The sequence below is a fragment of the Protopterus annectens genome, chromosome 5.part1, assembly GCF_019279795.1.
Source record: "Protopterus annectens isolate FY-2018-M chromosome 5.part1, PAN1.0, whole genome shotgun sequence".
Taxonomy (NCBI): Eukaryota; Metazoa; Chordata; order Ceratodontiformes; family Protopteridae; genus Protopterus; species Protopterus annectens.
In genome coordinates this window covers 411,721,800-411,749,441 of record NC_056736.1, presented here as the reverse complement: position 1 = coordinate 411,749,441, position 27,642 = coordinate 411,721,800, and the positions used below count along the sequence as shown (strand labels likewise).

The 27,642-nt window shown below is 40.5% G+C and overlaps 1 protein-coding gene across 1 annotated transcript in view; it reads right to left on the bottom strand.

Moving 5' to 3' along the window:
- LOC122803174 (lysosome membrane protein 2-like) overlaps positions 1–27,642 on the bottom strand; it is a 476,872-nt gene that overhangs the window by 129,909 nt on the left and 319,321 nt on the right. Inside the window, exon 5 of the mRNA XM_044072789.1 lies at positions 10,927–11,018. Coding sequence (XP_043928724.1) covers positions 10,927–11,018 — 92 coding nt within the window. The remainder of the gene's footprint in view (positions 1–10,926; positions 11,019–27,642) is intronic.

Sequence of the window (27,642 nt, the reverse complement as noted above, 5' to 3'; positions counted from 1 at the left end):
AAATGTAGGACCCTCTCTAGCAGCTATTTGTAAAACGTAAGACCCTCTCTAGCAGCTATTTGTAAAACGTAGGACCCTCTCTAGCAGCTATTTGTAAAATGTAGGACCCTCTCTAGCAGCTATTTGCAAAATGTAGGACCCTCTCTAGCAGCTATTTGTAAAATGCAGGACCCTCTCTAGCAGCTATTTGTAAAATGTAGGACCCTCTCTAGCAGCTATTTGTAAAATGGAGGACCCTCTCTAGCAGCTATTTGTAAAACGTAGGACCCTCTCTAGCAGCTATTTGTAAAATGGAGGACCCTCTCTAGCAGCTATTTGTAAAACGTAGGACCCTCTCTAGCAGCTATTTGTAAAACGTAGGACCCTCTCTAGCAGCTATTTGTAAAATGGAGGACCCTCTCTAGCAGCTATTTGTAAAATGTAGGACCCTCTCTAGCAGCTATTTGTAAAATGTAGGACCCTCTCTAGCAGTTATTTGTAAAATGTAGGACCCTCTCTAGCAGCTATTTGTAAAATGTAGGACCCTCTCTAGCAGCTATTTGTAAAACGTAGGACCCTCTCTAGCAGCTATTTGTAAAACGTAGGACCCTCTCTAGCAGCTATTTGTAAAACGTAGGACCCTCTCTAGCAGCTGTTTGTAAAATGTAGGACCCTCTCTAGCAGCTATTTGTAAAATGTAGGACCCTCTCTAGAAGCTATTTGTAAAAGGTAGGACCCTCCTTCCGTCGGTTCTGGTCTTTAGCGATCCAAGAAGAAAACAATGGTGTTGCCTGATGCAGTGCAGGATGAACTAACCATAGAGAAGTTCTGAATGCAAATGTTGCCCAAGCTGTGACAATGACATTACCAAAGGAAATGCCACATACGTCTTACAGAAAGAATGGCACACATCTGCAAGTGCACTTGAAACTATCTTAATTTTTTTAATGTGAGATGGGTTTTTTTTAAACACAAGTGGACTAAGGTAGCCAGAAGCATATAAAATGCCACTGAAGCTCTTATAGTTGAGTTTTACTGTTTGGAGCAAATGTCATGCGGATGTGTATATGATTAGCCGAGCATATGGTGAGAAATGGTTAGATCCTCTTTGTGTACAAAAGGACAGTAAGCACTGGTTTACCCAGGCAGCTTTCACTAACCAGGCATAATTACGAAAGGCAAGTGACAGACTCTTTGTGCTGCAGTTCATTTAGTTTCATGTTAACACATCAAACAGTGCGCAAACCTAAGACCATACTATCATTCTTTCTGTGAGTTCCATAATACTCTGTAAATCACTTTTTCAGAAAACTTCTGGTCTAATGAAATGCTTCCTTCACTTAGATATCTCAGAGGTACATGATTCTCAGCCAGGTAATAATCATATTCTCTCCTGAAATTTTCCAAATTCACTAAAAATGTTGATAGTATACTTTTTAGCTGTACTTTATTTTAAAATCCTGCTTGGAATTCACGATACCTGCAGATGGTTGCTAGTGGACAAAAAATTCCTTTATCTTTTGGATATTTTCTGCTTCTTTTTATCAGAACACAATTTCAGTTGACTTTAATAGTTCCTGTTCAATGCTTCATAGGTTCATACGTGCTATTGATCCATAAAGCTCTTTAAAAGTTTAACTCTGCATTCCCATGGCATTTTTAGTCCCTGTAATTTAAGTATGAATAACCCAGAGCTGGGCAGGTCATTTGCATCTTATCCCTTAATGGACATGGATGCTAAACCAGGCATAAATTTGCGGTTTCCCATCCATTTGTCAGGGTTATATTTAAATAGTCAGAAAAATACTTTGCTTTATGTAGAGAGGAAAACACTCCCAAAGAAGTGGTATTCTCTGTGATACATATCGATCCCTCCAGCAATTTTATATTAAGTTTTCTTGCGTGGGTGTTTATTCCGCATTGGACTTGTCAATGAGCAGCAGATCTGAGAGGATAGGGTCTTCTGAGGCTCTGTACATGAGGCAGAGATTGCACCTCAGTAGCCTGTATGAGAAGGATGAGGCTTTCAGACTGTCAGTGTAGTTTTTATGTTTTAGGCCCTTGATTTTCTTGGTAAGACAGTATTGTGGTTATTCAAGTTGTGTTAAGTGTTTGGAGAGATACTTATCGAAGGGGTCATCATACTCAATGATCGGTCCAAAAAGTGCCAATAAGTGCCAAATACAGCAGAATGATCATATCCCTGGATCTATATCCAAATACACTTTCTAATAAGCTGTGCAATAAAAAGAATTTTCATACAAAAGTGGGTACATAGTGATTGAACGACAATATGTGTATATATATAGGTTCTCATGTCCCTAACTACCTGATCGATTTTTAGGGTTGTGTTATTGATGTGATAGTTACAGGGGGTGCTGTGCTTGCTCAGGAAGGCATTTATACATTTTTGGCATTTAGTATTAGCCCATGGTTATGACACCTTCTATTTGTTTTGGAAAGACCCTCTTGGAGGATCTTGTTGTCCTCTGGAGAGTTCATGATGGCACCAAGTTGACAGTCATCGGCAGACTTGGTCAGTCATAAAACCTTAACATTAGCTTCCCAAAGCAGATCGACACAAGTACGGAACCATGGGGTGCACAACCTGTGACAGGTCTGTTTGGAGGAGATAGAGCCACCTACTCTAATTATCTGGGATCTGTTTCTCAGAAAATTTGCTATCAAATGAATTACACAGGGATCAATATTTAGCTGGGAGAGTTTACCAACAATATATCAGTGTGAGATGGTATCGAATATTTTGGTAAGGTCTAGATAGGGGACGAGTATCTATTTTCCCTCATAAATTGCTTCAGTAATCTTTTTAAAGACGATCAGGTTACGCAGGTGAGATCTACCTTTGACAAAACTGAACTGACTTGGATCAAGAGTTTGTAGTTACCTATATACCTATTTATTAATCCCATAATGATCTCCTCCATAGCCTTACAGATGAGGCTGGCCAGACTTCTGGGTCTGTAATTAATTGGGTCCAATGAGACTCCATATTTGTGCAGGGCGATGAATGTTGCTGTCCTCCATTCATCTGGCACAAAGCCTATTTGGATGCTGATACTGAATAGCCACTGTAGGAGGCTTGATGGGTCTTATTTCAGGCTGACCAGTAGACAGCCTGTATGAGCTCTAGCCCCATAGCAGCAGTCCTCTTGGCCTTGAAAAGTGCTTTGAGGACTTATTCTAGGGAGATTTGGGGGCTGTATATGCAGGTATGTGATTTGGGAATGCAGGGGTGGAGGGGGTGAAGTTAAGAACTCAATTTATGTGAAAGTAGATTGGCTATGTCCTCAGGGTTTGAGTATGTGATATCATTTACTATTAGCTCTGTACAATGCTGGGCATTGTTTGCAAGGTTTCTAATATAGTTAAAGACATTTTATGGTTGTCTTTTGCCTGGGTGGTTGTTTTTACCTCATATCTAGCTATTGCTGATTAGATCAGGGCCTGGAGTTTCTTCTTAAGTTTAACAAGAACATTTTTGACATCTTCAGAGTTGCATTTGTAATTGCATGCAATGCGTTTTTTCTTGTTATTGTAGAGCCTGTTTGTATTTAGGTTCCATCATGCAGGTTATTTTTAAATTTGGCATTGTATTTATTTTGGAGGGGGACAGATACATCTATGTATATATTTGCATGTGCCTGGAGTTTAGCGATAAAAGTTTCTGCATACACAGTGGAGCCATCAGATTGGAGGGGAATGTTGAACTAAGCCAGGTCATCACTAAGTTTTAGTAGATTATCCTCTGCATAACCTCTGAATATACAGGAATCGGAAGATGCTTCCAGCTTCAGTCTTATGGTGAATACTTCATTGTGGTGATAATTTTGCTTGTATTTTGTTATGGTGGTAGCTGTGGGTTGACTGCTACTTGCAGGACAGGACTGATTACTTAGTTGCTTGGTGTTTTCATCTATTTGTTCATGTTGCTGGACTAGATGCCATCAGTGTTTGCCCTCACTGTGGCTGACTGACTCCTGGGAGTTTGGTTTGTTTGGTATTCAGTGAAACATGAAGCACTTTTACAGCTTTTTTCACCGTCCAATGAAAGATATGTGAGGAGAAACCATTTTGGTTTGAAATAGGTTAGCTATGGTCTGTGTTTGCTGCAGAGCTGCTTGAAAATTACATTGTTTTATATCTGTGTCAGTGTGAAAGTGCTCGCAGTTTGCTATTTCACATTATTGGATATGCCATTGCTGTCATTCAGTCTGGTTTGGGCCTGCATTATAAACTTGACAGTGGTGAATTAGGAATGTGTTGGTAGTTTCTCAAACTGGCAGCTTTTTTATTGTAATTAATTAATCATGAATCATTTCATGCGTCCAGGCATTTGGACAGTGTTTTTTTTTTTTGCCTGGTGGCACTTTCAGCAAGTTTGATGAACTTTGTTATAGGTTCATAGGTTCATAGGTAGGTACTAGGCTATTGGCCCTAGAGCCTATACAAGCCTAGCCAAAAAGGTACCCTGGCTTTCGCCACCCAAGAAAATTATTTTCATGTGCCCCTGTCAAGCAGAACCACAGAAGTGATCCCCGGGGTGAATTTCCTATTACCCATCCAATCATCAAGATTTTTCTTGAAGAGTGCTAATGAGGAGCTCTGTTTGACATAGATAGGTAGTCTGTTCCAGAGTATGGGAAGTCTCTGGGACAGGAATCTATCCCTCCAGCATGTTCTGTTTATTATGGTAACAAGGTTTAGGTCCCTAGAGCGTGTAGCTTGGAGGGATTGGGATTTCTTTAAGTGGAGCATGTCCAACAGCTCTGGGTTTGACATAGTTTTGCATGTTAGGCAGAGATCGCCTCTGAGTAGGTGATATGCGACGGAGTAAAGCTGGAGTTTTTTGAGATGGTCTGCGTAAGGCATCTGTTTGAGGCCAGTTATCCTCTTTGTGAGGTATTTGTGCGGTCTTTCCAGTTGTTGTAGATGTCTTGTGAGGTGCATACCAAAAGGGGCGTTGTACTCTATAATGGGTCTAATGAGTGATGAGTAGAGGGGAACAATGACCTCTTTTTTCTGGATGAGAAACCTTTTGTGATGAGGTGTGCCATGTAGAAGGATTTCCTGACCACTGTGGCGATGTGATTATCAAAGAAGAGACTACTGTCCACCTGTGTCCCAAGGTCTCGTCTCACACTTTCAGTGTTAAGTAGATTACCACCTATGTGGTAGTTCATGGGTACAGAGTTTTTACCAAAGGGGATGACAATGCACTTTTTGGCATTGAGCTTCAGACCATGTCTTTGACGCCAGGCATCTGTCTCACTGAGGCCCTTTTGTAGAATGTCCACATCATTAGGAGTTTCGATTATGGCTCCTAGTTTGCAGTCATCTGCAAATTTAGTTAGCAAAAGCCTGTACTTCAGAGAAGTAGATACCAAACAGGACAGGACCCAGGACTGAACCCTGTGGTACTCCACTTGTCACTGGTCTGAAGTCTGAGTTGGAGTCTGCTACTTTCACAGTGTGGGTTCTGTCAGTAAGCCAGCTGGCAACCCATCTTGAGACATAGGGATTTATACCTAGTTTAGTGAGTTTATCTATAATGCCAGAGTGGGGGATGGTGTTGAACGCCTTGGTGCGATCTAGATAGGCTGTGTGAACCACCTTACCCTCATCTATGACTTTGGTGACTACTTCAAAGAAGTCTATCAGGTTTAGGAGACATGATCTGCCTTTTACAAACCCAAACTATGTGGTGTCTAGAGTTTGGAGATCTCCAATGTCTTTGTTTATGAATTCCATGATGATACGTTCCATGGCCTTGCAGATGAGGCTCATCAGGCTGATGGGGCGGTAGTTCCTGGGGTCTGTTGTGGCCCCCCCCCTTTGTGGAGTGGGATAACTGCCACAGTGCGTCATTCAATGGGCACAAAGCCAGAGGTGAGGCTATGATTGAACATGGTACTTAGGTGGGCTGCCAGTTCATTCTGTAGTCCATGTAGAAGGCAGCCTGGGATGTTGTCAGGTCCCATGGATGCTGTATTCTTGGCTTTGGAGAGTGAGGTTTTTACCTGTGCAGCCATGATTACAGGAACTTTGCATTCTTCCAGTATAAAGATGGGCCCTTTAGGGGGTGAGAGGGGGGTAAAGTTAGCACTGAACCTATCTGCTAGGATGTTGGCAATATCAGTTGGTTCTGTATATTTAGTGTCATTGTGCTGTAACTCAGAGCAGATCTGAGTGTTGCCATTGAGAATTTTGACATAGCTATAGAATGCTTTGTGGTCGTCTTTAGAATCAGTCGCAATTTTGTTTTCATAACTAGCTTTGGAGGATTTTATGAGGGATCTCAGCTTCTTACTGAGGCTGACCAGGGAGTTCCTCCAATCGTGGGATTTTACTCATTTTTGCAACAGTTTCTTTCTTCTGTTGTAGAGTTTGTTTATGGCAGAAGACCACCAGATTGGCTTCCTTTTTTTGGAGGATAGCATCTTGGTTCTGTTAGGGATAGCACGATCCATGCACTCGTGTAAGTGCTTATAAAGTGGATTTGTGTATGATTCAGCAGTTGTACCTCTATTGTCCATTTGCATGGGTGTTGTGAAGTTTACCACTTCTGTCTTAAGAAGCGTGAAGTTGGCTTTGGAGAATTTTTTTACGGCTGTTTTCCTCATGGGGGGGTGGGAGCTGGATGTGGATGTCTAGGGTGATTAGCTTGTGGTCGGATCTGACCAACGAGGAGCTGACCTCTGGTGTGGAACACCGGTCACCCATGTTGGTGATGACCAGGTCTAGGATATTGCTGCCCCTGGTGGAGGTGTGGATAGGTTGATCCAAGGCATTGGAATTGATGATTTCCAGAAAACGTTGATCAAAAGAGTTGGTACATGAGTAGTTTTCCCACTTAATGGTAGGGTAGTTGAAATCACCCATTATTAGAGTGTTGGGTTGTACCTTAATATTTTCCAGTGTATCAGGAAGAGGAGTGGGAATCCTGGGGCATGGTGGGGGGGGGGGTCTGTAGTAAGCCACAATCTGGATTGCAGTTTTGCCCAGAGTTAGTTGAACTTGGATAATCCCGGATGCATTATGCTGAGCAACTAGCTTGGAGGTGTAGATATCCTTAATGAATATAGACACACCTCCACCTTTAGTGTTTCAGTCCAGGTTTGGTGGCCGAAAGGTGTGGTATGAATTAATTCTGGTAATGCAGGGGTGCTCTCTGGAGCTTTGAACCAGGTCTCTGTCACTGCACAGATGTCAATGTTCTCCATTTTAAGGAGTGCCTCGAGTGAGTGCATTTTGAGGTTTAGACTTTTAGCATTGAGTAGCATTACCCTCAGATTTTGCTTGCTTGTACCTGTTATGGTGGTGAATTTGTCATTTGAACCATGCCTAAAAAGGCACTATAGGGGTGCCAAGAGCCTTTGCCAGTATCTGGAATCCCAAGGGCGAAAGGTGCAGGCTATCTCTGGCAAAGCAGAGTGGTCTGTCGATCATGTCATCCTAGGCAAACAGATAATGGATTCCCTTAGAATGACATCAGAAGCTTAGCCAATTGTTAAAGTCAATCATTTTGTCCTTGTACTGTGGTGTCATTCTGGGTGATGGCAGGATGCTACTCTGGGCTGGGGTCATACTGGCCTGGGCTACAAGTTCAGAGAGCTCCTCCATGTCTCTTTTCATGTAGTCCAGGGAGGTACATCTCAGGTCATTCACACCAACATGGACAATGACAGAGTCATATTTGTACTTGTTGTGGAGTGACCTGAGTGCATGCATTATGTGGCGGATCCTGGCACCTGACAGGCATCTGACAGTAACGTTCTCCTTGTTTAGACTGGTGAGTGGAACATCAGTGTGCCTGACTATAGAGTCACCTATGACTAGAGTGTTAGGTACGTTATGCCTTATGGGCTGTAGTTGAGTGTCACACTGAGTATGTGGGCTATGTGTCATTTGGGTTGTGTTGGGGGGTGGATGTTGCTTGCATTTCTGCTTTGGGGGTCTCTGTTGTTTGGGCAGATTTGTACTGAGAACCTCTGGGAATGTAGATGTGTGTTTTGTGCTTCTGTGTGTGTGTTTTGGTGGTGTAGGTTTTGAGGGACTATGTGATGAGTGTGGTGCGGTGCAAGTGTTTACCTTCTCCTCTTGACTGTCTAGGCCAGTCTTTGGTGAAGAGAGCTTTGCTTCCAGTTTGGCTATATAAGTGCATCTCTCACAGGTCGTAGTGTTGGGTGGTAGGAGGAGAGGGCTGTCTGTGTGCATGAGGCAATTGCTGCATTGTCCCAAGATGCCCAGATTCATGAGGTAGACAGGAGAAAACACCAGGAGCTGACCTTTAGATATGCCTGAATAGGTGCTTATTTATTAAGTAGCAAAAACTGTTTTCCTCTAGACAAGTGAGGAAAGTTGAGTGTTGTAGTAATTTGTAACTTATTTAGTGCTTACAATGAGTTCTAAACAAGTGCTGAGATCAAAGAAACAGATGAGTGCTAAAACTAAAAAGCTGGCTAGTTGCAAGGGAAATTTTGAAGAACAGACTTTATGGTGCCAGGAATAGTTTAACTCTAGTTAAGTGGGGGGGGCTTAGGAGCTCACAAACAGTCCTGGACACAACAAATCCGTATCTGACCTGACACAGGAAAGGGGGGAAGCAAGCTTAGAATTTTTTTCCCATTAAAGTGGAAATGGAGAAAGCTGGAACAGAAGTTAATTCAGCGTTAAGAATCTGAGTGGGTTGGCCTTCTCAAATGTTCTCTGTTAGATTGAGTGAACTAATGACACTAAACTGGGAGGAGTGTCACAGATCAAATATACAGTATGGGCGGGCAACTGCAAAGCCACCAAGTATAAGAACACACAACACTAGGGAGGGTGGATGGGAAAAATTACAGTTCCTAGCTATAGCCACTAAATGAAAGTTTTAAACAGATCAAGGAGCAGACTCGAGAATGCTTTTAACTGTAAACAGACAAAAATGCACCGAAAAGCTCGGATAGAGCACTCACAAACAGAAAATACAACTCTCAGTATGAAAAAGCAGTTTACAATTTAGTAATTTAAATAAAAAATGCAATTATAGTAATGCACACTATTACATTCCTAGCTGTAGCCACTAAATTAAAGTTTTAAACAGATCAAGGAGCAGACTCGAGAATGCTTTAAACTGTAAACAGACAGAAATGCTCAGAAAAGCTTGGATAGAGCACTCACAAACAGAAAATACAACTCTCAGTATGAAAAAGCAGTTTACAGTTAGGTAATGTTAAAACAGTATAGAACAGTACATAAATGGAGTGAAACAATAAAAAAAGCTTTATAACAGTGTAAAATGTAGATCAACTGTATAGCACAATTATAAGCATTTCAGAAGTGCAGTTCAGTGAAATAAGTGTAAGAAATAATTTACCCTGCTCTTGTAATCTTAAGGAATTTCCACTTATGCCATGCAATCCAGAGGCTGACCGTGAGTTTACAGACATTATTTGCTTTTATTCTGATAAACAGTGTGCTGTAATAACACATATTTTTTAAATAACTGTATTAAGGCCATCATTGTATTTATACCATTCTGTTCTGTATGTTGTAAAGCAATTAGGGAATAACCACTATAAAATACTTGAACTTAGCATAATTAAGAACTGTGAAACCTTCATTGGGTAGTCTACTTTACTAATATTTTAGTTGCAATTTACAGAAGTGTCTCAGGTTTCAAACATTTTTCCACATTTTTGCTCCAGATCCTTGGAGACATAAAACTGCTCTCTCTGTCTCTCTTATTTTGAGAGAGGCTACACAGCACGTTTTAAATTTTGCTCCCACCTTCCCTCTTCTGGTCTGGGGAGACATGTAATGTGCAATAAGTATAATAGAAGCAGTAGCACTTATTGCATTCTTCCACATGTCAAATACCCTACAAATGTACTGAATACACCTCTCTAGACTTGTCACACAGTTTATCCTTCTTTGTTCATGACTGACCCTCTCTTTAGCCAAACATCACTTCTATAGCAAGAAATCCAGCACCATTCTCTGTCTTGTACCTAAAGTGCAGCTGGCCTTCATCCATTCAGTTGTCACATCAACACTTTTTGGAAAGCCCATAACTGTCCATTCCATTAATTAGGTCAACAACACTACTTACAGAAGATCTGTTAACCCAACTCGACAAGTTTTCAAATAAAGTTGAATAAACTTGTCACAGATATTCTGTAGCAAGTTTGTTCTGAGTATTGTCCCATTGTCCGCTCATAACATAGGCCACCAAAATACCATCACAACCCGAAATGAAGCAATGCAGCTAAATAAGGATTATTTTCTGTGCATCACCCTGATACAATGGATATTTACCATAGTATGTACTTTCAGATCTGAGCTAGGATCACTTACCACCACCAGTTTGATATGACTGTTATTAAGTTTCTCATAGCTACATTGTTCCCATGTAAGTGGCCTGTCCAATATCAGCCACCACAATTTCATTCTGATTGCTAATCACAGTTAAGTACTGTCACTCCAGTGTTGTTGGTACAGCTGATCTTGTCTAAATACTGTGACCCAAACTTAAATTCATTTTTTCAATCTCTCCTAGGGTTAAATACAGTATAATACAGCAAAAGCATATTTACAATAAATAATGCAATCAGTTTTTCTACATTTTCCAGTATCTCAGTTGAACAAATATTTCTGCAGCAAAATCAATGAAGCTATTATTTTTGAGTAAAACTTTTAACTGTTTTATAAGTTATAAATATTTACTTTTAAATATCAGTTTATACTATCAGGCAATATCTTTTTTTACATATGGTAGTACGGTAGTGGTAAAATGAAGGTTGTGACTTATATATTTGTGAAATAGAAAAACTGACAAGCAGAAATTGACTTAAAAACTATCATTCTGTCATTTGTTTTCCTAAGTATAATTAAGTGTTAAATATATAAACATTTGACAGAAACAGTGAATAAACAAATACTTACTCCTTCCCTTCCCACTTCATAATCTGATTGAATTTCATATAGTCCTGATATCCTGTGTGAAATAAGTACACCCCATCATGTGAACCATTCATCTGAAAATAGGATTAAACATTTTTTGTAATTCATTGCATGGCTAATGTTTACTTGTAATATGTTACATTACCTTAGTTATGAAGTTTGCATTGTAGCTTTAAAATGTATTGTAATAATCATTGTTTACAAACTTGTGACCTTTTTGTTGCAGTTTTCAAAGCAGACAGCCAAAGTCAACTTAGCTTACTTCACATCTGCAAGTTAAATGGCATCAGAAATAGTCAGTTCAGGAACTAAACCTCTTCTGAAATATCAAAACAAACACACACACACACACACACACACACACACACACACACACACACACACACACACACACACACAAAAACGCCAATGCAAATTGCCAGAGGTTTAATACATAAAATTAACACTTTTGTCTGAAAAATAATGACTTCATCAGATAACAGAAACCCTAAAAATGCAGTCTTTAATAGCATGTATTACTTAGTCACATGTAACAAACCACCAAATTAATACAATGTAACAATAGCACCAATTAATTAGGCAAAATATGTATGACATTAATATACTATTAAAATATCATGACTTACACATCATATAAAACAAATAAAGAATCAGAAATATCATAAAAATATTAAAATAACAGACATTACAAAATCATATTGCTACATACTCAAGTGTGCCAGCTTGCACTGCATGTGAATTGTTTTCACTACTGTTTTTGCTACTTTTCTGAAAAAAAAAAATTGTAAGCCTGTTTCCTACCTTTCTTGTAATTAGTGTTCCAGATACAGATTTGCTGTATCCAGGACTATTTGTAAGCTTTTGAGCCCCCAAGCTTTTCTGTGTTGGAGGGAAGCCTTCTAGCTTATCAGTGGGAGTGGTAAGCACTAGGTAACCTGTCTACCACATAAGGAGTGGTTCTGGCCCAGAATTTGTAGTTATTGGCCATTTGGGTGGTCTTCCATCTCTCTCAACTTTCTGATTTGAAGGCCTGCATTTGCACTTGTTTCTGCCCTGTAACTCCTGGGCCCATCTCATTTGCTCACTCAAAAAAAAAAAAAAAAAAAAATCTGCTTTTACTGTATTTGTGTTTCTTCCTACTTTATTTTGCTTTTGCGTCATCTTAAAAGTACTCAGTTGTATTTATTACTGCTTGGTGTAACTCATTCTAAGCCTTTTAGTTTAAGCACTTGGGCTTCAGACCAGTTGTTTTACATTAGGAAGGTTTATGGTTTGCACTGTGGTGGCAGGACAGGTAGCTTACATCCTTCTAAGTTGGGAACTGCTGATTGAGGGCTCGGTGTCTGTTATTCTAAAAGTGTATCAATTCTGTTTTAAGCACTTGGGCTTCAGGCCAGTTATTTTACATTAAAAGGGTTTGTGGTCTGCACTCTTATGGGAGGAGAGGCAGGACTCTGCCCTTCTAGCTGGGAATTTCTGGTTAAGGGCTTATAGTGCCTGCATATCTAAACTGCTTCTTACTGAAATTGGTACACCTTGTTTGCTGTAGCATAGACTAGATCCAGGCCTGCTGAATCTAGCTTTGTTTGTATAACTTGAGCACTAATCCAGGCATTCTTTAAAGTATTCAATTGTATTTATTACTGCTTGGTAGTAACTTGATTAAAGTGTAGCTATCATTCTAAGTCTTTTGGATTAAGCACTTGGGCTTCAGACCAGTTGTTTTACATTAGGAAGGCTTGTGGCCTGCATTGTGGTGGCAGGACAGATAGCTTACATCCTTCTAAGTTATGAACTGCTGATTGAGGGCTCAGTGTCTGTTATTCTAAAAGTGTATTAGCTCTGGTTTAAGCACTTGGGCTTCAGGCCAGTTATTTTACATTAAGAAGGTTTGTGGTCTGCACTCTTGTGGGAGGAGAGGCTGGACTCTGCCCTTCTGAGCTGGGAATTTCTGGTTAAAGGCTTATAGTGCCTGCATATTTGAACTGTTTCTTACTGAAATTGGTACACCTTGTTTGCTGTAGCATAGACTAGATCCAGGCCTGCTGAATCTAGCTTTATTTGTATGCTGCTTGTTTGTTTGCTTGTTATTTCCTGAAACGCTAATTCCACCTAAAACGCGGCTTTTCAGCGCTTCTGTGGATCCCTAGTGATATCTGCATTGCTTACTGTACTTATTTCCTTGTTTCACTTGAAAGAAAGTTACTGTTTGTCATTTTTGCATTTAAGTTACCTGAAACACATTGCATTTAAGTTACCTGGCACTTGCTCACTAAAGCAATTATATAAGTCAGCACTAAAATATTAAAAGCACTACACCCTCACAAATTCCCCTTGAGTACCTCGTTCCCCATTGGCCTTTTTTTTTCAATTATAAAGGCATTCCCAATACTATTCTAGCATGTCCAAAGGTCAGTTGTCAATCTCCTCTCCGGTCCAGCTGGTGAATCTCGGAATCTTGAGGCAATGTTACAACTGCCTCATGTACACAGACAATCCTCTCCTCCTCCCAACAAATTCCAACACATGTGAGAGATGCAACCATATAGCCATACTGGAGGCTAAGCTCTCTCAACTCAGTACTGGTGAAATCAGTCAGGAGGAGAAGGAAACCACACTTACTACAATTCCAATTTCACATAGACCTACCATGACAGCAAACCAAACACATAAACACACAAAAACATACTCGGAGGCTCTAAATAAAAATCTGCCTAAGCAGCAGAGACCTCCAAAGCAGACACCAAGCAACCGCTACCCCAAAACAAAACTCGTGCAACACATAGCTCACAAAGCCAGTGTGCCGAACAGTCACAGCCCTTAAGGCTAAACAACACACCTGATACACTTGCAATAGGTGACTCTATCATCAGGCACACTGACATCCCGCTCACCAGGCTGAACAGGGAGAAGGTCAGGGTGAGCTGCCTGTCGGGCGCTAGGATCCGCCACATAATACAAGCACTCAGGTCACTCCAAGGCAAGTACAAATATGACTCAGTCATTGTCCATGCTGGCGTGAATGTCCTGAGATGTACCTCCCTGGACTACATGAAAAGAGACAAGCAAGTAGCCCAGGCCAGTATGACCCTGACCTTGAGTAACATCTAACTCTCACCAAGAATGATGCCACAATATGAAGACAAGATGATCAATTTCAACAACTGGCTTAAGTATTGGTGTCATTCAAAGGGGATCCAATGCCTGTCAGCCTGGGATGACATGCTCGACAAGCCACGATGCTTCGTTAGGGATGGCTTGCACCTGTCGCCCCTGGGCTTTTGGATACTGGCAAAGGCTCTTGCTACCCCTATAGTGCCTTTTTTAGGCAAGGCTCAAAAGACAAACCCACCTCCATAGGTATCACAAGGGATAAGAAACTAAGAGCAATGCTACTCAATGCCAGAAGTCTAAACCTCAAGATGCACACACTCGAAACTCTCCTTAGCATGGAGAACATCGATATCTGTGCAGTAACAGAAACCTGGTTCAAGGCTCCCCAGAGCACCCTAGCACTACCAGGTTATACCTCATACCATGCTTTTCGGCCCCAAAACTTGGACCATACTACAAAAGGAGGGGGAGTATCAATATTCGTCAAAGATACCCACACCTCCAGGTTGGTGGCACAGCACGAAGCATCAGAGACTATCCATGTGCAACCAACAGTGGGTAAAACTGCCTTCCAGTTTTTAGCCTGCTACAGACCACCCTCCCAAACCCAGGAACCCCACTCGGCCTTCCTGAGAACACTGGAAAATATGAAGGTCTCTCCAAACACCATTATATTGGGCAACTTCAACTACCCAAACATAGACTGGGAGCATTACTCTAGCTCCAACACCCTAGCCCAAAGGTTCCTAGAATTTATAAACTCAAATGCTATGGAACAACTTGTTACCACTCCCACAAGAGGGTAAAACATACTGGACCTGATCATCACCAACATGGGGACTCTATGCTCCAGACCAGAAGTGTATCCCTCACTGGTAAGATCAGACCATAAACTAATCTCACTGGATATTCACATCCCAACTCCACCCCCTGCCCTGAAAACCACAGTGAAAAACTTCTCTAAAGCAAATTTCACACTCCTCAAAACTGAGGTGGAATCCTTCAAAGTCCCCGAGCCTATAAAAATATGGCCCAGACCACAGAATCCTTTATAAATGCATTCTATGAACACCTTCAGTAATGCATGGATCATGCAATCCCAAATAAAACCAAGACCCAATTTTCCAAAGGCAGACGTCCTGTCTGGTGGACCCCAGCCATAAACAAACTTAACAATAGAAGGAGGAAGCTACTACATGATAGAGCAAAATCCCAAAAAGGGAAGGCATCTCTGATCAGTATTAGCAAAAAACTACGGGCACTCATAAAATCATCTAAGGCCAGCTTTGAGAGAAAAATTGCACAGGACACTAAGGATAATCACAAGGCTTTCTTTAGTTATGTTAGGAACCTGGGTGGGAATTCCCAGATATGCTCAGAATTAGTCCAGAATGACATAAAATACACCAAACCCACAGACATTGCCAACATCCTAGCTGACAGGTTCAGCGCAAACTTCTCCCCCCGCTCGCCACCAAACGGGCAAATATTTATCCCAGCAGAGTGCTGCCCCCCTGACATCTCAGATGCTCAGGTAAGAGCTGCCCTCTCCAAAGCAAAAAACACAGCATCAATGGGACCAGACGGTGTCCCAGGCTGCATCCTACATGAACTCCAAGAAGAGCTAAACCCAAACAGAAAACTACTGTTCAGTCTCAGCCTTACTACAGGATATGTACCCAAAGAGTGGTGTACAGCAACAGTGGTCCCTCTCCACAAAGGTGGTGCCTCAACAGATCCTGGAAACTATCACCCCATAAGCCTGACTAGCTTGGTCTGCAAAGCTATGGAAAGGATCATCATGGACCTCATAAATAAAGATATTGGGGACCTACAGACACTGGATCCTACCCAGTTCGGCTTTGTTAAGGGCAGATCCTGCCTATTAAACCTGGTTGATTTCTTTGAAACAGTCACCAAGGCCATTGACATGGGGAAGGTGGTCCACACAGCCTACCTGGACCTCGCAAAAGCCTTCGATACAATACCCCACCCGGGCATTATTGATAAGCTCACCAGCTTAAATATAAATCCCTATGTCACTAGATGGGTTGCAAACTGGCTCAAGGACAGAACCCACATGGTTAGAATTGCTGGAGCCATGTCAGACTCCAAACCAGTTACAAGTGGCATCCCCCAAGGCTCAGTCCTGGGACCTCTCTTGTTCGGTATATATTTCTCGGAAGTACAGGCCAACATGGAAGGACTGTGGCTGACTAAGTTCACAGATGACTGCAAACTGGGCACCATAATCGACTCTCCAGCCGACACAAGCATCCTCCAAAAGGGCCTCATAGAAACAGACAACTGGTGCCAGAGCCATGGCCTCAAGCTAAACGCCAAAAAGTGTATAGTCATCCCCTTTGGCAAAAATAAAGTGCCCACAAATTACCACATAGGTGGTAATTCATTAAGTACAGAAGAAGTAATTAGGGACCTGGGGACCCAAGTTGATAGCAATCTTTCATTTGACAACCACGTGGCCAAAGTGGTTAGAAAAACATTTTATATAGCCCACCTAATCATGAAGGGATTCACATCTAGATCAGGGGAGGTCATCGTGCCTTTTTACTCATCCCTCATCAGGCCCATAATTGAGTACAATGCCCCTATTGGGATGTACCTTACCAGACACCTGCAGCAACTGGAAAGACCCCAAAAGTACCTCACCAAGAGGATCATAGGGCTCAAACAGATGCCATATGCTGCCCGGTTAAAGAAACTCCAGCTCTACTCAGTGGCATACTGCCTGCTCAGAGGCGATCTGTGCCTGACATATAAAGCTATGTCCAACCCGGAATTAATGGACATGATGCACCTCAGAAATTCCAAATCCCATCGAGCTACGCGCTCGAGACTTGAACCTCAGCACTGAAATAAATAGGACATGCTGGAGGGACAGATTCATAACCAGAGGCTCCCTTCACTCTGGAATAAAATCCCAGTCCAGGCTAGGCAGAGTCCCTCATTGACTCTCTTCAAGATGAATCTTGATGAGTGGATGGGAGATCGTAGGTTTACCCCGGGTATCACTTCTGTGTCACTGTTAGACAGAGGCACAGTATACTAACCTCGAAAAAGGGCATAGAAAAATTAATTTAAAATGGATGGCGAAAGCCAAACACACTCTGGCTAGGCTTATAAGAGGAGATGGACCACTGTTGCTGTACGCCACTCTTTGGGTACATATCTTGTAGTAAGGCTGAGATTGAACAGTAGTTTTATGTTTGGGTTTAGCTCTTCTTGGAGTTCATGTAGGACGCAGCCCGGGACACCGTCTGGTCCCATTGATGCTGTGTTTTTTTGCTTTGGAGAGGGCAGCTCTTACCTGAGCATCTGAGATGTCAGGGGGGCAGCACTCTGCTGGGATAGATATTTGCCCTTTTGATGGGGAGGGGGGGGTTTGCGCTGAACCTGTCAGCTAGGATGTTGGCAATGTTTGTGGGTTCGGTGCATTTTTTGTCATTTTGGACTAATTCTGAGCATATCTGGGAATTCCCACCCAGGTTCCTAACATAACTAAAGAAAGTCTTGTGATTATCTTTAGTGTCCTGTGCCTTCCCTTTTTGGGATTTTGCTCTTATCATGTAGTAGCTTCCTCCTTCTATTGTATAGTTTGTTTATGGCTGGGGGCCACCAGACAGGACGTCTGCCTTTGGAGGATTGGGTCTTGGTTTTATTTGGGATTGCATGATCCATGCATTCCTGACGGTGTTCATCGAATGTGTTTATAAAGGATTCTGCGGTCTGGGCCGTATTTTCCACAGGCCCGGGGGCTTTGAAGGATTCCACCTTGGTTTTGAGGAGTGTGAAATTTGCATTAAAGAAGTTTTTCACTGTGGTTTTCAGGGCAGGGGGTGGAGTTGGGATGTGAATATCCAGTGAGATTAGTTTATGGTCTGATCTTACCAATGAGGGATACACTTCTGGTCTGGAGCATAGAGTCCCCATGTTGGTGATGATCAGGTCCAGTATGTTTTCCCCTCTTGTGGGAGTGGTAACAAGTTGTTCCATAGCATTTGAGTTTATAAATTCTAAGAACCTTTGGGCTAGGGTGTTGGAGCTAGAGTAATGCTCCCAGTCTATGTTTGGGTAGTTGAAGTCGCCCAATATAATGGTGTTTGGAGAGACCTTCATATTTTCCAGTGTTCTCAGGAAGGCCAGTGTTCTTAGGAAGGCCGAGTGGGGTTCCTGGGTTTGGGTTTAATTCAACTGAAGAGGCCATCTCATTGGTTAGTTAAGAGATTTTACAGATTTTATGGAAGAAATTTTATCAATTGCAGCTTGAAGTGGGGAGAAGGATTTCAGTGGGTGAGATCCCAAAACATGAAGGCAGTACTATGTCTATGTAACATCAACAAGGAACAGCTGTTCTGATCTTTGGAGTTTCCCAACTGCAGTATTAGAGATGAGGTGGTGTGAGAAGCTAGCAGTGTAGAAGAAGCCTACTGAGCTCAATAAACAGTAGAAACATTAAAACCTGACAACCAACTATATACTACTGCCTACAGCCACTACCTTAGATTGGATGCTTATCAAATAATGGAACAGACAAATTGTCGAATGTCATATGGTCAAACCCATATCATCTACAGTTCAGTCCATTGAACTATTCTGAGATTGCATTACAGTAGGGATCAGCCCTTTTCACGGCTGTAGTGCGATCTCGGAGATGGTATATATAATTAGCAGGGCTGTGGGGGGTACAGAGGCCCCCCCCCCCGCAAATGCAGTTTTTGTGGTGTATGTAGGTCTTGTCTTTGCTTTGAGTTTAGTCAATAAAAAAGCACAGACGTGGATAAAGATAGTCCTCATAAAACCAAAAAGTAATGAAAAAGAAAAAAATGGACTAAACAGTATGTCTAAAATCAAACAAAATCTTTAATAGGTAAGCACTTTCATGTCCTTTTGGTGCTTCATCATTCCATGAATGCATATTAATCTTTCAAGCCTTTATATATATAAAATTAAATATCAATTAAAGATCAGTTATGCAAACCACATGATTTTAGAATCCCTTTCAGAAGACTGAAAGCTCAAAAGATTGAAAATCAAAATATCTAAAACTCAAAATATTGAAAATGGAATTTGCTCTCTCTCCAGTGTTGTGCGATCTTGGAGTTGGTTTATATAATTAGCATGAAGTGTAGGGGGGTGCAGCCGTCCCCCACAAGAGGGATGCATGGGGGTTGCTCCCTGCATTAAAAATATTTTCAATACTTTGAGTTTTAGATATTTTGACTTTCAGACTTTAAACTTTCGATCTTCTGACATAGAGCCTGATTTTACTATCAGTTTTAAAGGTGTAGTTTCATTCAGACCATACCGTTTATCAGCTTGTAACATAATCATCCATCTCAAATCAGATATCTTTGTTTTGTTCCCAGCATCTCCTACTCTCACATCTCTAGGCATCAGTTATAAAACCATACGTTTAAAAGAGTTTAAAGTGCCATAACAGTTGACATGCTTTGCCAATGCATTAATGATCTTAACCTTCCATACATCATACAAATGCTCTTGGATCCCTTCCTTAATGAACACAGTTGGTCTTCTCTACATAAAAGCATGGGCAAGCCATGCAAGCAGCCACATAGATTAACCTTACTACCACAGTTGGCATATAGTGAGGAAGTATATCACTTGCCAGCAGTAGAATGAAGAAAGCAATTCCCCAGTGTAATATAACTGCAGACAGTGCATAATCTGCAGGGAAAAGTACCAGTGCACTCTGATAGCTTCCTAATAATGAGCTTACTCTTATAACATAACATGCATTTAAGTGAGTTCTTATTTTTGAAGCAGACTCTGGTACGTTCACCAACTATCTACCTAATTTTATCATCGGCTGTAAGAATTGGCCAGCTTTTCTTAACTATGTCACAGACCAAATTAATATCTCTAGAATAAAAAAGTGATATCCCAACATTACTGAACTTAGTTGTTTGAGTTGGAGCCAGTCCCTAACTAGAATCACAATGAATAGGTAAATAAGGTTTAGCTTTTTTCTTTCTGGTTTGATGAACCTCCTGTATGGAACTATCTACTGCCTTTGTGGAACAGCCTCTGCTAATGACGTCATTACATAGCTGTTAATACACTATCAAAACTATTGTCATCATTATTCACCTTAGAAATTCTCATGCACTGATCTCTGAGTAAATTTCTATATACATGCATTGGATGCATACTACTTTTGTGAAAGATGTTATTCTAACTACATGGCTTCCTATAAACATTTGTTTTAAGTTCTGAGTTTGTTTCTGAATTGTTTCTAGACTGACTTGTCAAAGATATATGGTTTCGACCATATGACATTCGACAAATTGTCTGTCTAATTATTTGATAGGTATCCCTCCTAGATAATATGAATAATGCTGTAGGAGAATAATAAAATTGTAACAATGCAATGTATAGGAATCAGAAAGCTCTATGAAGCTGGGTCTGAGACTACAAGTCTGCAGCATAAATATGTGAAAGAAGTAATGAGCTGCTATGCTTACTGCATGTAAGCAGTGCTCCAGACCAGAAACATTAGCATACTTAGGCAGGAAAATGTTTTTTGTATTCAGCAAATTACTATCTAAGAAATCAACATATTCCATAAGGCAATTCTACGATAATACAGGAGTGCATCTACTTTAACAATTGCAGCCTGTTGCCAAGGTTTCAACATTTGCTGGCTATCTGTGCCAGGAGAAAATAAGCCAGAATCACAGGTAATATGAGATATTTCAACTTAACACTGCATTATTGCACTGTTGAGCCATCATGCTTAGTATTTGTTCCTGATGCACATGATAACATACTGGCTATCTGAACTTAGCTCTGTGTGTGTGTGTGTGTAATCTGCACACACACACACACACACACACACACACACATATATATATATATATATATATATATATATATATATATATATATATGTATATGCTTTCTCCAAACCTAGGACTGCCAAGTTGGACTCTTTCCTCATCTCTATCTTCTTCTCAACTATCTGTCTCACTGAAAACATTGGGTCAGCTGTGCTGCATCCTTATCTGAATCCAAACTACTTATTTCCCATCTCACTTTTGGTACTCTGCATACTCATATATCAATCACCCTTTCCAGAACTTTCTTGCAGTGTGAAAGGAGTTTGATACCTCTATACTGGTCACAGTTGTGAATGCCCCCCTTGTTCTTGTATAGTTGTGCTAGCATGCCTGGTTCTCCAGTCATGTGGGACACACTTTTCTGTCCATATTGCTTTGAGTCCTCCTTAGAGCCATTTCTCTCCTAACTCACAAAACATCTTGATCATACCTTCAGTAACCTCATCTGAGCCTACTAGATTCCCTGACTTCCTTGGTGCAGTTCTTACCTTTTCTTGGTTGGACTCTTACATTCGTTGTAGGCTGTCTCTGTGGAAATACTATTTCTGTGAGATTTTCTTCATTCAGAAGCTGCTGGAAATCATCCTTGAATCTCCCTTTCATATCCTATGGACTGGTGAGTAGGTTGTTACTGGCATCACTAATGAGGGGTGTGTGATGACTAGCTTTTCTATTTTTCTGTCTTTGCCTTTCCACCTGATAAAGTTTCTTTGGGCCATCTACTGAGTCACTTTCCAAAAGCTGATAAGAGTGTAAGAGTGTCCTTTATACCTTGTTCTTACAATTGCAACTGCTCTCTGAGCTTCCTTGTTAGCCTATCAGCATTCCTTCTTAGCCTGTCTGTCTTTTTCTATCTCCCACATTTTCCTGCACTCCTTTTTTGATGACTTCCTGGACATCTGCATTCCACCATCATCTTTTATTATGCAACTTATTTCCACAAGTGGCTCAGCTGCATACCTGTTTGATAGTCCTCACACATGCTGTTTTGAGAAGCTGCTGTTCTTCATCTCCACCCATTTTGCCTTCTTGATGTGGTGCTAGAGTCTTGACTATTTCCTAGAACTCACTTGCTTTCTCTCCAGTTAACTTCCAAGTCTATCGCCTAGTCTTTGATGACCTTAGAGCCTTGTCTGACCACTGCTTGAGGCTGACTGTGGCAATCAGTGATTTATGCTTTGGTCCGACTGCTTCACTGGGGATGACTTTGTAATCGCTGATTCTACCACAATGCCTTTTCCTTGTTAGGAGGAAGTCTACTCGAGATAAATGTTGGCACCTCTTGTATGTGATCTTGTGACTGTCTGTCTTGTTGAACCATATGTTGGCCACCATCAATCCGTATTCCAGAAGGACAGACAGACAGAAGTTTAGAACTGCCTCTCCTTCATTATTCCTGTTGCCTCACCCATGCAGACTCAAGCTGTCCATATTCTGCTCTGACTGCCTTGGTATATGCACTTAGGTTCCCACAATATCAAGAGTAACTCATAACTACATAGATTCATAGGTGATTTCTAAGCTAATGATCCTAAAGGGCCATTTTTAATATTAGTCATGATTCCCAACTGTATTGGACAGGGTTTGGTACCATAGATTTTTGTGGAGAGTATATATATATATATATATATATATATATATATATATATATATATATATGTATAAAACTTGGGCATGTGTGGTCACACATTTGCAAGCTCTCTTTCTAATGGAGACATAGGTACCAGACTGGGTAAATTTTCAATTCCCCATCCGTTTGTCCACCTAACCCTGAAACCTTCAAAACCCTACTTTTCTCTTACCTATCCACTAAACGTAAATGTTCCTGCTTTCACCCTACTTAAAATCTTACAATTTTACCCTTTTAGCTTTCCATACTCCGGCTCTTCTCTACACTATTACCTCTTTTCTATTCTCCTAACTAATCTAGCTAACTTTCTCAGACTAAACAATGTCTCTCTCTCAACTCCAAGTATTGTATATATTGTCAATATCAAGTAATTCACTGATGCTTATTGTCCAGTGAGTCTAAACTTACTGTTCTGAATGTAAATACCTACTAACTGTTCTACCTATGTCAAAATTGCATTTCAGTGTCATACTATCCACCTGTACCTGACTGCTTGACCTTATATATGTATTTGCCAACACTTTATGCAACCTTCGTAACCATATATGTATGTATTTCCATTGCATTATGTAACCTTTGTAACCATATTGCTTATTGGAGCTTTTCTTCCCGGGCCTTTACTGAAAATGGGCACACCATTGGCCCAGTGGACTTCCCTGGTAATCAAACTGAAATAAAATAAATAAAATTATGCTTGAACAAGTGCAGGGAAAAACTCTGCTTCACATGGATGGGAAGGCTGTCCCAGAGAAGTGGTAATCTCTAAGACACTTACCTATCCCACCATCATGTCTTATTTATATTACAGAAGAGATTTCGATTCACGGATAATGTATTATTGATGCTATTTGTTTTGTTAATGCTCATCAAAGCTGGATCAACAATGCTTTGTAGGCCAGGCATAGATCATCTCTCAGCAATCTATAGGACACTGAATAAAGGGACAGGGCTTTGAGTTGGTCTACATGGGATATGTTTTCTACACCAGGTATTCTTTTTGTAAGGAGCCTTTGTGGTTGCTCGAGTTATTGCATATGCCTGGAGAGGTACAAACTGAAGAGGGATTGTATTTAATAATTGGTCTAATGAGGGCTGAGTGCAATGGAACAATGACATCTTTGGACCTAGATGCCATACCCTTGCTTGTAGGTTGTGCAACACAGAATGATTTCCTTAGACACATGACGGTCAAAGGCCAAGTCACTGTACACATGCATTTCCAAATTCCTGATCACAGGATCTGCTCTCAAAGGTATCTTATCAATGTAGCAATTTCCCAGGATAGCCATCCTACAGAAGGTTACTATTATACACTTCTTAGCTTTGAGTTTTAGGTTATGACTCTGGCACCAGTTATTAGTTTGTGTCTGGCCTTCTGGAGAGTATTTCTATCTTTGTAGTATTCTATGACTGTGTCCAGTTTGGAATCATCTGTGAACCTAGTTAGCCAGAAGCCACTGTTATGAGCCTTAACTTCAGAGAAGAATATGCCAAAAAGGAAATGCCCTAGCATCAAGCACTTAGGGATTCCAATAGTGATTGGTCTTTTTGTAGAAGAAATGTACTGCTGCCTGAATGCACTATTTTCCTCACAATTACAAATTTACTGTGGGGCATAGGTTGAGATTATGAATAGTACCCTATCCATACACTGGAGTTTGAGTGCCATGAGTGTCACTAATTCTGATGACATCCCTAACTCTTCTCTGAAGTCTCTCCCTCACCACAATTCCAACACCATTTCTACTCTGTCTTCCTGAGTAACAGATTCTGGATCCCAAGCAAAGTGGCTTTGTTGCACTGTCTTTTCATCTTTTCCCCTGAATACACAGGATGTCTGGTCTCCTCCTTACCATCATGTCATCCACTTCCAAGCTGTGTCTTGTTAGTGAACATACACAGAATGTAGCAATCCTTAGTTCATGTTTCGCACTTTGATTGGTTTTACATTCAGTTTTCACTCAGTAGAGCAATCTCAGGTAATCAAAGCTAGGCAATTGCACACCGGCTAGCTAGTAGCTTATTGACCCAGGGTTGCTGGGTTTTATGATAGAGGCACATTAGCCAAGAGGGGCACAGGTAGGCTATGTCCTCAATCGACTTGTTACCGGTAAATACCCATGCCCATTTTTGGCAACATTAGTATGACAAAATTGCCTAAAGACAATTTTTACACCATTGAATGGTTAGCACTGACACAGCATGCAGTCTGTAATCCATGTTCACCTATCTAGAGGAGATTGTGCACCACAGTTGATGCCTAAAGTGGTTGGCCTAATTAACTCTTTTGCTTTTTACCATCTAAGGTCTGTGCTGCTGCCCACAACTCCATTCTTGGGTGAGTCTGAGGCAGAAGCACCCACCATGTTTTGGGAGGTGGGAGAAATCCCCGTAAAGACACAGGGAGAACATACAAATTCCACATGGGTATTGGCTGAAGGTCAGGATCGAACCTAATAGCGTGTGCATGGGATGCAAAGACCTCAACCATTATGGCAACTATGTCATTGAAATTTCAACCTGTTACATTCTTCTTTAAGCCCAGAATTGTTTTATTATTCCAGCTAGTGTAAGTTACACACATTCCAGCTTTGATTCCCTTCTAGGAGTTTGCTCTAACCATCTGATTATTGTTACACTATCCATAATTTTGTGTAAATTATAATCAAAGACACATATTTAAAGAAGAGTAATTTAATTTTTCCAAGTCTGTTATGGTATTCCCTGGATCATCACATATATGTATTATCCAAGAAAAACGGCTGTGTCAGCGTACAGGGTATATATCCAAAGTAGCTTTTATTGCAAAAATTACACAAGCGCTTCCGTTCAAAGGAACTGGAAGATGTTAAGACACAATAAGGATATAGTGCACAAAGTGGGTGGTGAACCTAACTTTGTTTTTAAAACAGGAACAAATTTTAAAAAAGTTTTTGAAAGTAGTACTTACAGGAATACACACTACCAAGATAAAGGAACAAATAGACGTGGTAGGTGTGAATACTGTAAGTACATTTTGGAGGAAGTGTCTATTACCTTAAAAAATTACGGTAATAGTAGGATTTATTTCAAGAAGGGTAACTGTTACACTAAAGGTATTATATATTTAGCCCTGTGTAGAGACTGTCCAGGTTTCCACGTAGGGAAATCAGAGAGGGCGTTGAGCAAACGCATTTATGAACATTTGTACAACATTAGGAAAGGAAATACAAACAATGCATTAAGTAAGCACCTACAAAATGAGCCTGAGCATACAGGCTTCTGATTTGGAATTCTTGAACAAGTCCCAATAGATCCCAAAAGGGGAAACTGGGAGAACTGGTTATGCTGTAGGGAGACCTACTGGCAAATAAGATTGAATGCCACCCACCCCCCAGGGCTTAACGATTACATCTCTATTAAGCCTTATTTAATTAAAAAAGCAGAAGTTGTATAATTTTATAATGGTATTATTGTTGAAATGCAGTTCTTTTAGTGGATGCATTTCAAAAAGATTGATTTATGGTATTTGTAGGTTGTTTGTGTTTAAACATTTATACTATGCATATATATTTTTTTAAGTATTGTTTTTGTATTTTCAATGGATAAGTGGATACTAATGGGTTTTACTTTATTTTTGAATGACTACATTTTGTGATTTTAAATGTGTGCTTTCACTTTAAATTTAACATGTCTTCTTTGGCGCCTTTTTTTGAATTCAGGTATTTAAAGATGGCTAACAGACAGTGACACTGTTTTAACACTTGAAAAAGCCCTACAATTAAGTTAGGGTGAAAGCGCTTGTGTAATTTTTGCAATAAAAGCTACTTTGGATATATACCCTGTACGCTGACACAGACGTTTTTCTTGGATTTTGGTTTAGACTTTACGGTCTGTTTTTCCACTCATTTTAATCTTGGTTTCACATTGTGGAGTTTGGCATACAGGTGATGGCAGTTTTCAATGGTGAACTTTCCTTGGAAGAAGAGTTTAGGCAACCAGACCTTGAGAACCCGTGTTTTTCCCAAAAGGATGTGGCAGCAGCTATTGTAGGGCTCAGCGCAGAAATGCAGAGCCTTAAGTTAGATCTTGCATGTCTATTGGAAGCATTTCAACCAACTGGTAACTCTAGTCCATGTGGGCAAGTAAGGAACGAGTCCATCCATCAGGTTTCCACTGTGACATGGAAGTACAGACTGGGTTGCTTCGTGGTTTTGTTTCAGTGCCACACAAGGGTTGTGGAAGTAAATTAACTTCACAAGGAACTGGTGAAATTTTTTGAGATGCCTTTAGGAGGGGAGAGTCTGCTTTCCAAACTACTGGACCGAGTGATTCTTTTGACATTGAAGGTTCACAGCATGGTTTTCATGCACACCAAGGTACTGTGAAACAAACTGATAATGTTTTTAATGCCGATTTGCGGCATTTTCACAATGTTAAAGAATGGTTTAAACATATACAAAGTGACGGAACTACTTTAACAACTTTTCTTGTTTAAAGAACAAGACTACTGTTGCAGGCCATCCTTTGACTATGTCCTCATTGAAGGATGGTATTAGAGACTTGGAAAATAAAATGTATAGGATAAAGTGTGTTAATCTAGATATTGCATATTTTGAAGAATGTTTAGTTAAAAAAGTTGTTCCACAAGGGTTACGTGTTTGTAAATACCCTGAAGGTTTTTCTTATGACATTAATATGACTAAAAAACAGCAAAAACCGTTCACCTGAGACTGGAACACTTGTCACGAATCAGGAAATGCAGATAAAAAACACAAGTGAACCACAGCAAAACGGCTACTTAGCTACTATTCAAAAATGAAATCAGTCCATATAAAAGCAAACTTCTTCTTTATTGTAGAACCACGAAATGAGTGCTTTCACGTATCTAAAATACGCTTCATCAGATTTTAATGTGCAATGTATCAGCTCAGTTTATATAGTATCTGTATTCATATAATTAAGACAATTAACTTGCTAATTGAATCCATTTGTCTCTAATTGAACAGCATAACTTTCTATTTGAAGTTATAAGAGCACTGTTAAATCTATTGTCTCCGTTGTTTGTTGAACCAATATGCAATTTAATCTAAATGT